The sequence below is a fragment of the Theropithecus gelada genome, chromosome 2 (assembly GCF_003255815.1).
Source record: "Theropithecus gelada isolate Dixy chromosome 2, Tgel_1.0, whole genome shotgun sequence".
Taxonomy (NCBI): domain Eukaryota; kingdom Metazoa; phylum Chordata; class Mammalia; order Primates; family Cercopithecidae; genus Theropithecus; species Theropithecus gelada.
In genome coordinates this window covers 88,850,641-88,867,657 of record NC_037669.1, presented here as the reverse complement: position 1 = coordinate 88,867,657, position 17,017 = coordinate 88,850,641, and the positions used below count along the sequence as shown (strand labels likewise).

The window sequence follows — 17,017 nt, the reverse complement described above, 5'->3', positions numbered from 1 at the left end:
TTATAAACCTGCTACAAGTTGGACTGGGCTCTGGTCCACAGAGAGTCAGCTCTCCCAGGCCAGACAAGGAGAGAAGGAAACTCCAAAGAGACAGGATGTGGCAGGGTGAGAGTTGAGAGAAGAAAGGGGTGATGTGAAGGTCAGAACTGGTCCTTATCTCTAGGTGGAGGAAGCAGGCAGGAGGAGAAGCTGGACAGAGGCTAGCAGAGCATCAGGGCTACACCAACCACTTCTGTGGGAGTGGGCTTGAGCTCTCCTGCTTGAGGGTTTACCATGGTCCACACTCTTTTGAAGGAATGACTGTTACTTCTAATATGTAATGTGCAAACAGACTGGTGGCCCATGCTTTTCCCTTCCTTTGCCATTTGATTAGAATGAGCCCTAAGTCAGTACAACTTTTTGTGCTGTCCCTGCAAGGGAGCAACAAGGATATATAAAAGCACATATTAGGCCAGGCAAGGTGGCTCACAATTGTAATCCCAACACTTTGGGAGGCCAGGGTGGGCGAATCACTTGAGGTCAGGAGTTCAAGACCAGCCTGGCCAACATGGTAAAAGCTCGTCTCTACTACAAATACAAAAATTAGCCGGGTGTGGTGGCGCACGCCTGTAGTCCCAGCTATTCGAGTGGCTGAGTCACGAGAATCACTTAAACATGGAAGGTGGAGGTTGCAGTGAGCTGAGATTGCACCACTGCACTCCAGCCTGAGTGACAGAGCAAGACTCTGTCTCAAAACAAAACAAAACAAAACAAAACAAAAGCACAAATCTGCAGGAGCTGGTAGAGGTGACTGGATTTTAGACACTGGTAGGGAGTTTTAGAGTCAGCTTTGCCTCCTGCCTGAAGGAGGGAAACCAAGGCGAAAGATGTGGATGGGAATGCATTGCACCTGTAGTATATTTACTAACTCTGTGCAGAGGCAGCTCTCAAAGCCCCCAAGCCCACCAGTGTTCCAGCATACCCCTCAAGGTTTGCAGGGTGTCTTAAAATTCTTGGTCCTGGTTCATTCTAAAGATAATTATGGTGGGGAGGGATGCCTTGGAGCATCAGGGTTACAAGCTAGGGCAGAGATGCCAGCAAGATAGATGAGCATTGATCCCAGTGGAGGAGAAGACCTGTTTTTATTGGAAGCTACTGTTAGCAGACAGGGCATCTTTAGCCCCACATATAGCCATTGTCATCTAAATGAGCAGTCTCCCATGGAGTGGCTCTTGAAAGACTGGCCAGAAGCCTCTACACAACTCAGCTATAAACTTAGCTAGCCCCCATGAAGCTGCCAGCCAGATAGACCCTGTTCTGGGTCCATTGCTGAAACCTGCCCAAGCAGCACTTGCAGAGGACTGATATACGCCCTCTTGAAAGCTGTGATAATGGGGGTACAAGAGGCTTTCTAGCTCACTGAGGCACAGGCATTATATTAAAGCAAGGAGTCAGGGTCTATTTAAAATTCCGTTTGGCGGGGCATGGTAGCTCATGCCTGTAATGTCAACACTTTGAGAGGCCAAGGTGGTAGGATGGCTTGAGACTACAAGTTTGAGACCAGCCAAGGTAACATAGCGAGACCCCATCTCTATAAAATATTTTAAAAACTAGCCAGGCATGGTGGCACACACCTAGCCCCACCTGTAGTCCTAGCTACTCAGGAGGTTGAGGCAAGAGAATCTCTTGAGCCCAAGCATTAAAGGTTGCATGCCAGTGCATTCTAGCCTGGGTGACAGAGCAAGACCTTGTTTCTAAAAAAAAAAAAAAAAAACCGCACACAACAACAACAACAACAAACACCTCTTTGGTTTGTTTTAATCTTTTTAATCGGTCCTGCAGTTTCAATCCATGTGGTGTTAATTTCTTTGAAGGATAGAAAAATATATTCTTTTGAGAAACACAGTTGCAAATGAAACAATGTTTTCCTTCTCCCTGATGCTATTTCAAAGAGTATTCTTACAAATATAGTCCTTATGTTTAATGATTTATGCTGAAATATTTACTGGTGAAATTATATCTGAGATTTGCTTCAAATGCTATGGGGAGGAATAAGTGAATGGGGTATCAATAATACAAGATTGGCTGTGAGTTGGTCATTGTTGAAGCTGGATGATGGATAGGGGTTTATTCTTCTAGTCTCTCTACTTTTCCATATGCTTAAATTTCCTATAATAAAAAATTTTTATTAGTATTGAGAAGTTGAGGAGTCTGGGTAAAATATCAAGTAAACTAATGACCCTCAATCTAACCAAAAGAGGTATATATATATTTATTATTATTATTATTATTATTATTATACTTTTAAGTTCTAGGGTACATGTGCACAACATGCAGGTGTGTTACATATGTATACATGTGCCATGTTGGTGTGCTGCACCCATTAACTCATCATTTACATTAGGTATTTCTCCTAATGCTATCCCTCCCCCCTCCCCCCACCCCACAACAGGCCCCAGTGCGTGATGTTCACCACCGTGTGTCCAAGTGTTCTCATTGTTCAGTTTCCACCTGAGTGAGAACATGCGGTGTTTGGTTTTCTGTCCTTGTGATAGTTTGCTCAGAATGATGGTTTCCAGCTTCATGTCCCTACAAAGGACATGAACTCATCCTTTTTATGGCTGCATAGTATTCCACAGTGTATATGTGCCACATTTTCTTAATCCAGTCTATCATTGATGGACATTTGGGTTGATTCCAAGTCTTTGCTATTGTGAATAGTGCCGCCATAAACATACGTGTGCATGTGTCTCTATAGCAGCATGATTTATAATCCTTTGGGTATATACTCAGGAATGGGATGGCTGGGTCAAATGGTATTTCTAGTTCTAGATCCTTGAGGAATCGCCACACTGTCTTCCACAATGGTTGAACTAGTTTACAGTCCCACCAACAGTGTAAAAGTGTTCCTATTTCTCCACATCCTCTCCAGCACCTGTTATGTCCTGACTTTTTAATGATCGCCATTCTAACTGGTGTGAGATGGTATCTCATTGTGGTTTTGATTTACATTTCTCTGATGGCCAGTGATGATGAGTATTTTTTCATATGTCTGTTGGCTGCATAAATGTCTTGTTTTGAGAAGTGTCTGTTCATATCCTTTGCCCACTTTTTGATGGGGTTGTTTGATTTTTTCTTGTAAATTTGTTTAAGTTCTTTGTAGATTCTGGATACTAGCCCTTTGTCAGATGGGTAGATTGTAACAATTTTCTCCCATTCTGTAGGTTGCCTGTTCACTCTGATGATAGTTTCTTTTGCTGTGCAGAAGCTCTTTAGTTGAATTAGATCCTATTTGTTAATTTTGGCTTTTGTTGCCATTGCTTTTGGTGTTCTAGTCATGAAGTCCTTGCCCATGCCTATGTCCTGAGTGGTACTGCCTAAGTTTTCTTCTAGGGTTTTTATGGTTTTAGGTCTAACATTTAAGTCTTTAATCCATCTTGAATTAATTTTTGTATAAGGTATAAGGAAGGGATCCCGTTTCAGCTTTCCACATATGGCTAGCCAGTTTTCCCAGCACCATTTATTAAATAGGAAATCCTTTCCCCATTTCTTGTTTTTGTCAGGTTTGTCAAAGATCAGATGGTTGTAGATGAGTGGCATTTCTGAGGGCTCTGTTCTGTTCCATTGGTCCATATCTGTTTTGGTACCAGTACCATGCTGTTTTGGTTACTGTAGCCTTGTAGTATAGTTTGAAGTCAGGTAGTGTGATGCCTCCAGCTTTGTTCCTTTTGCTTGGGATTTTCTTGACAAGGTGGGCTCTTTTTTGGTTCCATATGATCTTTAAAGCAGTTTTTTTCCAATTCTGTGAAAAAAGTCATTGGTAGCTTGATGGGGATGGCATTGAATCTATAAATTACCTTGGGCAATATGGCCATTTTCACGATATTGATTCTTCCTATCCATGAGCATGGAATGTTCTTCCATTTGTTTATGTCCTCTTTTATTTCGTTGAGCAGTGATTTGTAGTTCTCCTTGAAGAGGTCCTTCACATCCCTTGTAAGCTGGATTCCTGGGTATTTTATTCTCTTTGAAACAATTGTGAATGAGAGTTCACTCATGATTTGGCTGTTTGTCTGTTATTGGTGTATAAGAATGCTTGTGATTTTTGCACATTGATTTTGTATCCTGAGACTTCACTGACGTTGCTTATCAACTTAAGGAGATTTTGGACTGAGACGATGGGGTTTTCTAAATATACAATCATGTCATCTGCAAACAGGGACAATTTGACTTCCAAAAGAGGTATATATTTTTTAAAGGAGGAAATGGATAATATCACCTCTTAATGAAGGCCACTGCAGCCTTCCCTCAGGCTGTTGCATGGGCATGTTACTATAACAGGAGCCATACCACAGAAAGCCTGGAATCTAACTAGGCAAGGATCATCTGAAGCCTAATTTAAGGTCAAATAGTTCCATAAAGGAAATTGTCCGACCTACTGCCAAGTCCTTGAGTAGGCATTTTCTTCTTGATTTCCATACTTGTTTTGGAGCTTAAACAATCTTAATCTAAAAATCAGTGTTTCATTAACTTATCAAATAAATCTTTACTGAGTACCTGATACATCCATGGCATTGTTCTAGTCTCTGAGAATAAAACAAACAGGGTCCCTGCCCTCTTTGTGTTTATCATCTGATTGAGACTAATACAACAAAAAAGTAAGTAATTTTTTAAAATTAAGATAACTTCATAGTAACAGAACAGAAATGGACAAGGAAGTGCCTCTTCTTGACAAAGTAGTCAGGGAAGGCCTCTTGGAGGTGGAGACATTTGAGCAGAGACCTAAAAGCTATGCTTGAGCTAGAAAGCCACACGGCTGTGTCATGACCCCCAAATTGGTTTTGAGGCATATGTTCTTTGTGACACGAGTTGGAGCTGGCGGGAGACCTTTTGTGTGTCTTCTGATGTATTTAATGTGGGCTTCGGCCATTCTGAGGATGAGTTGCTGAAGCCCTGTTTCTATTTCTGACACAGAGCTGGGAGTTTGGGATCCCACTGTGCAGGGAGCTGGCGTGTCAGTACGAGAGCCTCTATGATTACCAGAGCCTCAGCTGGATTCGGGTGAGCTGTGCCCCTCCCCCCACCCCAGCCCTGACTGGCATCAGTTTCTAAATGAGCATTCTCTATGGGCCTAGCCCTTGGTTTAGTGCTGTGGACAATACAAGAGAAACAAAAGCCAAGACTCCTGCCCTCAGGACACTTGAAGTCTGACTAGGAAACCAAAAATAACACCTGAAAAGTAATTGTATGATCTGGACCCCAAGAGCCATGGTGCTCAGAGAAGGGAGAAGTAGCATAGGCAGGATAGGATGGTGGTTACAAGAAAGAGAAGGAGGTGGCAGCTCAGCTTCACAGAGAAGCTTTTCCTGGAATGGTTTTGTTTATGGATGCTTCATCCAAAATCTTTATAAGAGCTTTCCCCACTTTGCTTATGGTCAATTTTAAACATGTTGTACTTGCTGCCTTCTTTGATGCAGAATATTAAAAAATTAAATTAAATGCCCGATGGGCTTTGAAGGTCTGCACCAAATTTTTTCTGGTTGCTGGTGCTGGGTTCTCAATCATAATGGCTGCTGATTTCATCAGCGAAAAAGAGGCTAGCAGTCTCAACTCACCCTCTCTGCACCCTCATCCTTGTGGCTAACTCTCCTGTTCTCTGATCCAGATTGGTGTTTGGGCATGTTCCTCTAGCAGTGGCTTCTTAACCCGTTCTGGCAGGCTGGCTTGATTTAATGCATTAGAGCTATCTTCCCAATCGAAGTTTCAGTGAGTTTTATGTGAGTGTGAAGCCAGGTCAGCCACAACTAAAAAAGTTACAGACCTTGGAATGCTAGACATCATGGATATTAGTTAGCTTTTCAAATTTAAAATATCTTAACTTGGAATGAGTACCAGTGCTGTTAACATCTGAGCCTTCCTCACTACAGTTGTTAGCATCTTTAGTCAGATAATAGATGAACAAGAGTTGGACTGATACAAAATGGTGGTGAGAATTGCTGATAGCCAGCTACAAGCAACCTAGTCAGGGGTCAACTGGTATAGTGAGTATTGGTCAAAACCAGAAATCCCTGGGCAGAAAAAGTCCATGTTAAAAGTGTGCCTCCCAAGTACAGGAATCTATAGGGCTGAGTCCACTCCCTAGGAAGGACATTCACAGCAGCTACACAGGGCTGCAGTGGGCAGGCCTGTCCCCATCCCACCATCAGACAGTGGTGATGGAGGGCCTTCTCTTCCATAATGCAACTCCCTAGAGAGAGGCTGGTCATGTCTAGAGGCTCACTTACTTCTTATCTAGATTGAGTTGCCATGATCCCTTTCCGGAAGACAGTGTCCAGTTGGGCCTAGGAGAACGTGCTTTGGATACCAACAGCAGTCAAGCCAACCCAAAGACCTTTCTCATTCACAGAAAATGGAGGCCAGCTACTATGACAACATTATGGAGCAGCAACGCCTGGAGCCTGAGTTCTTTCGGGTCGGCTTCTATGGCAGGAAGTTTCCTTTCTTTCTTCGGGTGAGTCCATTCAGATGGTCACAAGAACTTACATAATTTTACACATAATTCACTTAAAACCTGTATTCTTGTCTTCCCCTTTTTGCCTTTTCTGCTGAATACTTTTTTACAGAGGATAGACCAGTTAACAACAGGCATTTGGTTTTATTTGACTGGACTGGCTGCCAACTTCAGACTCTGTTTTAGTCTGCTCTGTTGTTCTGTAGCTACCAGGAATGTGTGAGGGTGGCTTTCTTACCAAATCAATGGAGTTTCTTCAGGAAGTGACCAGGGTCTAAGTATGTCCCATAGGTACCTTCCAACTTCTGCCTCCAGTGCCTGGAACCTCCATTGTGAGTCTTCTCAGCCATACAGGGTGCCAGTAAAGCCCTGACCTTAACAGTAGACTGACCTCTTAGGGTTTGTCATCTGAAATGATGGTTTTTCCTCCTGGCTGCACTGTAGCCAGCATGTGGTTCCTGGGATCCTGAGGGAGCTGCCAAGCACTGCGTTTGGCTGTAGAAAGCCTCTTATAGGCAGCCAGTTCTCTGACCCAGGATGACAACAGCCTTTTCTCCCTACCATTCCCTGGCAGGTTGAACTGGAATATAAAAAGAGTGGAAAGGATGACTTAGTATAGATCTACTGACACCAGTTGTGATTTTCTTATTTATTCAGCACAACTCAGAGGCTCCAGGAGTAGTCAGTCAACATACACTGCAGGCTGAGTCCCATAGAGATGTGTTCTCAGATGATCTAAATGAAGCTGCCCTGATGTGTGGGCCCTGGAGCAGTTGAGACCTAATCTCTGATCACCCCCAGTTCCGATATCTTTAAAGTTCACTGTCCACAAGTCTCAGAAAGTAGCTGGGAAAATTCCCTTTGATATGTTTGGGATCCTGTATTCTTGGAGAAATTGGGTTAGCCAATGAGCAATAACAAACTTGTTATCACATCAAAGGTCAACCGGGCTTAATAGCTCCTTAAAAAAAGCTAGTCTGCTAGCGGCAGAGTCCAGGCTAACCACATTGCAGAAGTAAGGCAGGTCAACTTGCACTTTTCTTGGGCAGTAGTCATTCTAGGCTAGAAGGAAAAATGATCTGTGTGGGCACTGGTAATATGACAGGAACAGCAAGCTCACTGCCTAATTTACCTAGTTGTGATCCCCGGGAAGGCTGTAACTGTTCCACAGGAGTGTGTTTCTAGTAGCAGAATGGGAATGAGTAGAGAGAATTTCTTTTTTTTTTTTTTTTTTTTTTTTTGAGACAGAGTTTCGCTCTTGTTGCCCGGGTTGGAGTACAATGGCACGATCTCAGCTCACCACAACCTCCGCCTCCCAGGTTCAAGCGATTCTCCTGCTTCAGTCTTCCCAAGTAGCTGGGATTACAGGCATGCACCACCACGCCCAGCTAATTTTGTATTTTAATAGAGACGGGGTTTCTCCATGTTGGTCAGGCTGGTCTTGAACTCCCAACCTCAAGTGATCCGCCTGCCTCGGCCTCCCAAAGTGCTGGGATTATAAGCATGAGCCACCGCACCTGGCCGGAAATGAGAAGAGAGACTTTCTTAAGAGGACTAGGCCTCCTTCATCTCTAGTGACCATCCAGCCCAGGCATTTCAGAAGTGGCATATTTACTAGCCCCATCAACATAGATCATATAAGAACAATGGAAGTGGTGGAGGTCAGCAAAAGAAGTAGAAGCAGCTGTACAAGAATTAGAAACCAAAAGTGTTTCCAGAAAGTCCTTTGACAAACTAATGATTCTGGTCTTGTAACTTGCCTTTTTCTCATTTTATCTTTGCAAATTATGCTTTCTTGTCATTTTCTTCTTCTTGTGTAGATCCACAATTTGTACATCAAAATTGAGATTTCACTGTAAAACATCATTATTTTGGATATTACAGAATCAGGCCCTGGTGTCCCCTGTTTCTATTCTGCCAAGCAGGAATGCTCCATCATGGTCCAACCTGTTTCCCACCCTTTCATGCGCATGTCACAGGGCACGTTAGTGTCTCAGGGTGCTTGGAGCTTTCTGACAGGTAGGACCTGGCATAAAACCTGCATCTAAGCCATCCAAACCATGCTTACAAGTAACAGTACAAATGTTCAAATGTGGTTTCAAAGACCCTGGTAATGGAGGAAGAATAACAAGGGGTGTTAGGAAATATCACCCATCAATACATTCCCATCTCCACACAAGATGCAATCTCAAGGGGAGGTATAATGCATGTATAATTCATGCATACAAATTTCCTCGGCCAACCCATATGCTACCTTCCCTTATTTCAGCTGCTCAGTTCATCTGTGGCAAACATAATAAGTCCCAGTGGAGGTAGCTCTTTGCCTTGCAGATGGTGAGAACCAGGTACAAAGGAGTGGTGGCCAGATCTGTCTTTTGTGGGAATGCTGGGGCTCTTGCCCAGGCGAACATGAAACCAACAGTCAGCCTCAAGGTCAACACTGTGCACTCTTCCTGCTGGGCCTTCCCCAGAAGGCTAGGCTACTCTCCTACCATCCCTGAATGCACAGGCCATCTATTACTTTAGCTCTGTCAGCTTGGTTTCTCTGGACCATCTGCCTGCTTCCCCTCACAAATGTGATTATTTACTAATCTGCAAAGAGTCAGGAAAACATCCAACCCTCCCTTCTTGAGGGAATTTTTATTTCTCATCATTTGACCCATGAACAGACATTGTTGAGGGTTGTACATATGAATGATATGAAAAGGCCAGTTCTTCACAAGTACTTTCTTTGTCAGTTTTGTTTATCAAGCCAAAGATGTAGAAATGCCTCTGTCCTTTGACTACTGGTCTATTCCACTGGAGAGGCCAGCCTGTTCCTCCTGACCTTAACTTCCCTTCTAGTGTGCCCTTCCATTCTGATTCATCCAGACACATGGCCCAGGCGCAGTGGCTTATACCTATAATCCTAGCACTTTGGAAGGCTGAGGCAGGTGGATCACCTGAGGTCAGGAGCTCAAGACCAGCCTGGCGAACATGGCGAAACCCCATCTCTACTAAAAATACAACAATTAGCCAGGCATGGTACAAGATGCCTGTAATCCCAGTTACTTCAGAGGCTGAGGTGGGAGAATGACTTGAGCCTGGGAGGTGGAGATTGCAGTGAGCCCAGATTGCAACACTGCACTCCAACCTGGGCAAGAGGGTGAGACTCTATCTCAAAAAAACAAAAGACAATACAGATACATGGCCCAGCCTTAGCCAAGTTCTCCCATAGTGAGAGAGGAAGTAAAAGGGAGACAGAAATCCTATTTCAAGAAGGTCAGGGTGTTCCAAGGCCTGCCCTGTGATTAACCCTCTCCCGGGAAGCATATGGCTGGCCCTGTGATGGCTCTCTCTCTCTTTCTTCCTTTGAAGACATGCCAAGAGGGGCTGGCAGTGCCTGATACCATTTTGTTGAAATGGGTCTGGTTAGGCAGTTGGTTGGGCAGACTGTGTCACCGGTGGGTTTCAGGGGAACTTGCTCCAGCCACCCACTCATGACCAGCTATGATATAGGCAAAGCAAGTAGAGTTGGGGGTGCCTTGTCCACGAAGAGAAAAACTGAGACATAACCCAAACTAAATGTGACATAACGTAAAATTTTAAGAAATCTGTACTTAGAATGATGTCTATTTGTTCTGCTGACATGTTTGCAAAGGAGTTTGCTGCCAAAGGGTTATTAATGCAATAAACAGCTACTGAATGCCTCCTGGGCACTGGGCAACATTAGACTGTTTGTCTCAACTAATAAAAGTGATCCTTCAGAATCACACACTTGATCACTGCCCCCCGCCATTTAAATTTATTTGATGGCACCCATAGCAATCACTCCTTGGTAACACTGGAGTCAGGGTCAGGGTCTTCCATAGGCCTGCCCAGTGATTAACCCTGTCCCAGGAAGCATATGGCTGGTTCTGTGATGCCTCTTTCTCTCTTTCTTCCTTTGAAGACATGCCAAGAGGGGCTGGCAGTGCCCCTCTGCCCAACTGCTTTTACCAGTTCTCTACACAGACACCTTCTTTCCAGCTCCGCCTTTTCCTGTCTTGATTGTTGTTGCCCTGGTTGTCACGGTATCCACATAGATTGCCCTTCTCCACTCATACCATACCATACCAGCCTGACCTAGGTGGACCTTTCAGGACATTTTTTAAACATAATTTTTTTAAAATCACATCTCCCACCTTGCTCTCTTTCCTGTGTAAGGTTTTTCTCCTTCTTCCAAGCTTCTTGCAGCCTGTACCCTTCCCTCGGGGCTGCCACACCACAGTGTAATTCTCGCTTTGTTTTTCTTCTCCCTCCTTGGTTGTCTGGAGACTGAGGGCAATGCCCTGCGCCTGTCCCAGGGCCTGATACAGAGAAGACTCCTAAGATATGTTTGTGATGTATGTAGCTACTGACTCCAGTGTGGAGGTTGGGGGCTACAAATAAGGTATACATAGAGTGTGCTCTTATGTTTGTGGCAGAACAAAGAATACGTATGCCGTGGCCATGACTACGAGAGGCTGGAGGCCTTCCAGCAGAGGATGCTCAGTGAGTTCCCGCAGGCTGTCGCCATGCAGCACCCCAACCATCCTGATGACGCCATCCTACAGTGCGATGCCCAGTGTATCTTTTGATACTGGGTGGGAGGACGGCAGGGGCCCTGGGAGGTGAGGTCCACCCAGTCAGCTGCCCTCTACCACATTGCCAACCATATAGGTTAGATATCCCATAGCCCTAAACCTGAGTGTGTCCTCATTGCTTAGCACACACTTAGAAACGCACTAATGCCTCAAAGAGGAAGCACTGGCGTGCCCTTAGCAGTGGGTGGTCTAGTCATCAGTGGGACTTCAGGAAGGTCTTTATCCCTCAGACTGGCTGCTTCCAACAGCTTAATCCTCACCCTGCCCTATGAGGAGTCTGCCCAGGCAGCCAGGAGCAATCACTGTACAGGGTGACTTGGGGTCCTATCAGGGCTCTTGTCACAGGAATACCACCTGTGCTGTGACCTGCGCCACTCCCATGTGTACTATTATTGTCCCTTGTCTTCGTCAGGCGGACTGGGGCAGGGCCCAAGGATGTGCGGAGCAGGAGAGGATGGGGGAGTTCCTTTGGTTTGGTGGCACTTGGAAGTCTGAATGGAAACACTGCCCTCCCCCTCACCTTTCACACACAGCTTCCTTGGGGACCACATGACAGATGCCATGACTATGGCAAGCTTGTTTCAGAGAAGGGAGGGCAAGTGGACTCTTACCTGCTTTTTTTCCACAAAGATTTCAAACAGTATTTTATTTAAAAGTTGTTCTTCAGTAAATATACTTTACCTATAGAGGGGAAGCCCAGACCCTTGTAGCCTTCTCTCACTCCCATGGGGTGGATGCCTGCATTCCCCTCTTTCCCTTTGTTTCTTAAAGGGGCACCAGAGAACACTTGGCTGTTGACATCTCACCTTGGTTGAGTGCTCATGAAACTCAACTACTAGAGCAGGGAGAGGGAGAGAGCAGATAGAGATTTACGTAACTGTGCTTGGCTCTAATCTGCCCCCGGAGATGCCACTGCCTCCACCACTGGGCTGTCAGTAAGGAGCAGGGGCTATGGTTCACTTCTCCCCTTTGAGGAGATAACAGGGGTCAACCTCTCAGGTCCATCTCTGGCAAGTCTGCATTTCTCCTTCACTTCCTGCCCAGACTTGCAGATCTATGCAGTGACGCCCATTCCAGATTATGTGGATGTTCTGCAGATGGATAGGGTACCAGATCGCGTCAAGAGCTTCTATCGCGTCAACAATGTGAGGAAGTTCCGGTACGACAGGCCTTTTCACAAAGGCCCCAAGGACAAGGAGAATGAATTCAAGGTGAACAAATCAGGAAAACAGGGGCAGTACACACAGCAAGTCCAGGGGCAAGCTCAACTTTCTTGGGAACTCACTGTTTTATCCCTCAGGTAGGCAGGGTATGGCAAAACTTGCCTAACTGCCCACACCTGCCTGTTCCCTCCCTACAGAGCCTGTGGATTGAACGTACCACACTGACCCTGACCCACAGCTTGCCTGGCATCTCTCGGTGGTTTGAAGTGGAGAGAAGGGAACTGGTGAGACATGTCTCAGATGAAGCTGAGCTTCACAACTGCTCCCTCAGCCCTAGCTCTGGGGGCCCTTCTCTAAGGACTGAAGATAAAGAGAGCTTCGGCCACCTGCCTGGCCTAGGCTCCCACAGGTCAACCCTGTGCTAGGATCTTTGTGTATCTTCTCTCATCTAATCCATACAACACCCCTGAGCAGCAGGTATTTTCAGCCTCCCACTTTACATATGAGAAAACTATTCTCTGAGATTCAAGAAAGCAGAGTGTTCTGATTTCAGAACTAGTGTTCTTCACTATTTGCTGTACTTCCAAGTGCCTATAAATCAGAAAACAGAAGTGGAAAGTGTCCAGGGAGTCTCAAGTTCACAGGAACAAGGAAGGGGAATCAATACCACAGATCTTAGACCCCCGGTCTCAGGAATATGATGAGGGGTTATCGTCATTTCTGGGATGACTCTGTGTGCTGTGTACCCCTAGGTGGAGGTGAGCCCTCTGGAGAATGCCATCCAAGTGGTTGAGAATAAGAACCAGGAGCTACGCTCCCTGATCAGCCAGTATCAACACAAGCAGGTGCATGGCAACATCAACCTGCTAAGCATGTGCCTGAATGGTGTCATTGATGCAGCTGTCAATGGAGGCATTGCACGCTATCAGGAGGTGAGCTGTGGCCACAGACCAAACCCATGCAGGCAGCCTGGCTGGGAAAGTGACTCACAGGCTTCTCTTTTCAAGATTGTAGTCTCCTTAGGTAGCCTTCCCTACGTGCCCTCTCTTGGCTAAACTAACTTGGGATGGTCCTGGAACGAGGCCCTAAGCTCCCTATCACTCCCTATTTCTTTGGCACAGTTCTCTGGTAGGGCCTTTTCTTCATTTTTATTCTCTGAACTCTGATATGGGTAATCTGTAATCCTGATTATGGGAAGATGTTAGGTGCCCTCCAAGAGAAGCCTTGGAGCCCAGCCCATCATGAGAAGTGAGTCGTAGGCTGGATAAGAGGCTAGCCCCTACTCCCAGTCCACCAGTCCTGCCTGCCCTACCTAGGCCATCCAGGCTCCATAAGGGACTGGGGTCAGCATCCAGACTTAGATGGCTTGGCCACGTTCAATCCTTCTCAGACAAAAAACACACCTCGCCAGGTGCAGTGGCTCACGCCTGTAATCCCAGAACTTTGGGAGGCCGAGGTGGGCGGATCACAAGGTCAGGAGATTGAGACCATCCTGGCTAACACGGTGAAACCCCGTCTCTACTAAAAATACAAGAAAAAATTAGCCGGGCATGGTGGCGGGTGCCTGTAGTCCCAGCTACTCGGGAGGCTGAGGCAGGAGAATGGTGTGAACCCAGGAGGCAGAGCTTGCAGTGAGCTGAGATCACACCACTGCACTCCAGCCTGGGTGACAGAGCAAGACTCCGTCTCAAAAAATATATCATAAAATAAAATAAAACACACACACCTCTAATTGCCAGAAGTTCAAACAGGCCAGACTGGTGTATGTACCTATGAGGAGACAGCCTGGCTACGTTTTAGGTGGCATTAGTGAACTCAAATCTCCTGGGCCCTATATAAGTAGTAGTCCTGGGAAGAGTCTTCCTGACTTGGCCTTTCCTTTCACAGGCCTTCTTTGATAAAGATTACATCAACAAGCACCCAGGAGATGCTGAGAAGATCACCCAGCTCAAGGAGCTTATGCAGGAGCAGGTATGTCTTGGAGAGCTTGGGGACCAGCAGCCAGGTGAGAAAAGCCATGCACTACAAGATGGCTTCAGTTCTCAGGGGCTGCTCATGGTTCACAGAGTGGCCTTGTTTGTGACTCTGATAGGTTCATGTCCTTGGAGTTGGGCTAGCAGTTCATGAGAAGTTTGTGCACCCAGAAATGCGACCTCTGCATAAGAAGCTAATTGATCAGTTCCAGATGATGCGGGCCAGTCTCTACCATGTAAGTTAATCCTGTCCTGCCCCTGCTGCAGTAGAACCAGGTGTCACTTTCTCCAGACCTATATACCACAAGCCAAAGGAAAATAGGAGGGAGAGAGCCTGGGTGGGGGCCGGGTCAGGGAGAGAGGCTGTCCTCCCCACAGAGGGACAGGGGGCAAGGATGGATGCTATATCCAGGGGAAGGATGCTAAGGATCCTCTCACTCACTCACTCACTCCCAAAGGAGGAGCCAGATTCAAGGGCAGAGAACATGTTTCAGAGCACTGTGCTAGTGAACAGGTTTTCATATGTGGAGGAAAAGAGCTAAAGTATATGGCCTACATGTAGGGATCTTTTTGGAGATGTTTTTCATCTCAAGAACCTAAAGAGGTAGGCATGGCCTGAGCCAGCCTTCTCTCCCCATCTCCCTCCTCCTCCTCCTCTCTTTCTCTGCCCTTCTTCATTCTTCTCCCTCTAATCGTTCTCTTTTCCCTCTTTTTACTCTTCCCCCAACTCCCTTTTCTCCCTCTTTCCCTCCCTCCCTCTCCTTCCCAGCTTCCTCTATCATGACTGGTGATCCAAGCTCACATCTGAGATAGTCTAGGATGAGCAGTACTTTGATGCTAGCGGTTCTTAAAGGGGTCAGCCAGGTCCTGGGGCTGGACCAGGCTCCTGAAAGTCTCCCTAACTCTGGCCCAGTTCTTCAGCCTCCACAGTAGCATTTGGCCCAAGGACTTAAACACACAAACAGGACTTATATTCCAGGACCAGTATTCCTTGGCAGGGTCTTAGAGGAAGTGCTGACTGGCTGAGGATAGAGCCCCCTAGTCACATACCCAAACCTCATTTTCAACTGTGGAGCCGACTCCAAATGTTTTCTAGAGATCCCTTCCTGCTAAACAGGCTGTCTCCCAGATCTTAAGGGGTATGAGCCCAATTACCTGCTGCTACCTGGCACCCAAGCCAAGTTCTCTTCTCATCACCCAGGACCACTGGGTAGTGGCAGGTCGACAAGAAGTAGAGCTGTTTGAGCTGCACAAGGTTGTCATGAGCAAAAAACATCCCCCTCTAGGGATACCCATGGCCACAGGAGCCCTGAGGGAGGCTGAACTACTTAAACACAGTGGGCCTGACCCATTTGGGGCGGACCTGCTTTGTTCATGGATGCTGCAGGTTCTGGTCATCTCTGTCCCTCCAGGCTCCCAGTGCAGGTCTCAGCCTGTGTGGACAAGTGTGGATAACATGAAAAGAGAAAAAGAAGCTTATTGTAGTTTGAGGGGTAGGGGCACATTTTCCAGAGGAAAGCCTGGAGATCCTGAAATTTCTCCCATCTGTTAGGATTCTCCCATGGTATTTCAAGGTGAAATATGCAGAGAAGCTCTTTTACATCTCCGCCTTAAAATTGGAGTGTCGTTTAGTTAGGAACTTGGGCAGTATTGCTGAGCCTGGTGGGTATTCATTCCACTACTTCTCATTCCAAGGTCTCCTGCATACTTCCCCATCACAGCAGGTGACCCAGGCAGGCTGGAGCCTGGCCAGTGGGGAGGTTCTCTGCCATGTGGGTTGCAGCAAAAAGCACAAAACACTTTCCTATATACATCACATTCTTCCGTGTGCACACATATCCTTTATCCAGCTACAGAAATACATTTTAGCCCTCTGTATACTTTGGAAGAAGTGGGTGGAAAACCCGGTGCTTCTTCACACCAAGCTCAGAAATATCCCCAGTGGACGTAGGGCCCCTGTTCACTACAGATTTTGAAGGACTTGAGGAAACCTGAACAGTTATTTCCTCTGAGTTGCACACAGGGATGCAAACAAACATGCTGTCACCTAGTAGGGTTTGAGATCAGAAGTGTGTGCCCAGAAATCTGTATACTTAATATGAATAAATTAAGCTAAAATAGATCTGTGCTATTTTTCATTTACATACATCAGGATTTTATGTTCTGTCTCCCCGTAGACTGTGTCACAGACAACCCAGGTCACTAAGAGCTGGGCCATTTAGCAGTCTAATAAAACTTGATACCAATCCTTATGTAATTGGTGCCCACTGATTGACAACTAATAATAAGCTCTTCCTCTCCTTTTTCCCAAATCTTGTTCTACTTATTCCATAGGGAGAAAACCTGTTAACACACTCCTATGAGCTCAGACCAGCTTCAGTTCATTCCAGATATGCTTCTCTTAGTGTGGAGTCAACCTGGGGCCTCGCACACGGCCTTGGGTCTAGGTTCCCATGCAGTTAGGAGGGTGTTTTAGTCATGAAGGGGGCATTGCCAAAAGGAAGCAGTTCAGGTTCAACCAACCATATGACTCTTTTTTGTTTCTTTTAGATTTTTGATCACCAGTCAGTTCTTCCCTCATATCCCTTAGTTACTTATTTATTCTTTACTCTCTATGAAGGGGCATTCATTTCTCAACAGGAGTTTCCAGGTTTGGATAAGCTAAGTCCTGCATGTTCAGGCACCAGCACCCCACGGGGAAATGTTCTGGCATCCCATAGCCCCATGAGTCCGGAGAGCATCAAGATGACCCATCGGCACAGGTATGGCCTTAGGGCTGGGGAGGGT

General features: G+C 46.1%; 1 protein-coding gene across 1 annotated transcript in view; it reads left to right on the top strand.

The window, feature by feature from the left end:
• The window catches only part of DOCK3 (dedicator of cytokinesis 3), a 682,478-nt gene that overhangs the window by 641,337 nt on the left and 24,124 nt on the right, over positions 1-17,017 (top strand). Inside the window, exons 39-47 of the mRNA XM_025375707.1 lie at positions 4,954-5,040; positions 6,386-6,490; positions 10,936-11,077; positions 12,139-12,305; positions 12,455-12,541; positions 13,010-13,189; positions 14,145-14,228; positions 14,350-14,466; positions 16,871-16,992. Of these exons, the coding sequence (XP_025231492.1) occupies positions 4,954-5,040; positions 6,386-6,490; positions 10,936-11,077; positions 12,139-12,305; positions 12,455-12,541; positions 13,010-13,189; positions 14,145-14,228; positions 14,350-14,466; positions 16,871-16,992 (1,091 nt within the window). The remainder of the gene's footprint in view (positions 1-4,953; positions 5,041-6,385; positions 6,491-10,935; positions 11,078-12,138; positions 12,306-12,454; positions 12,542-13,009; positions 13,190-14,144; positions 14,229-14,349; positions 14,467-16,870; positions 16,993-17,017) is intronic.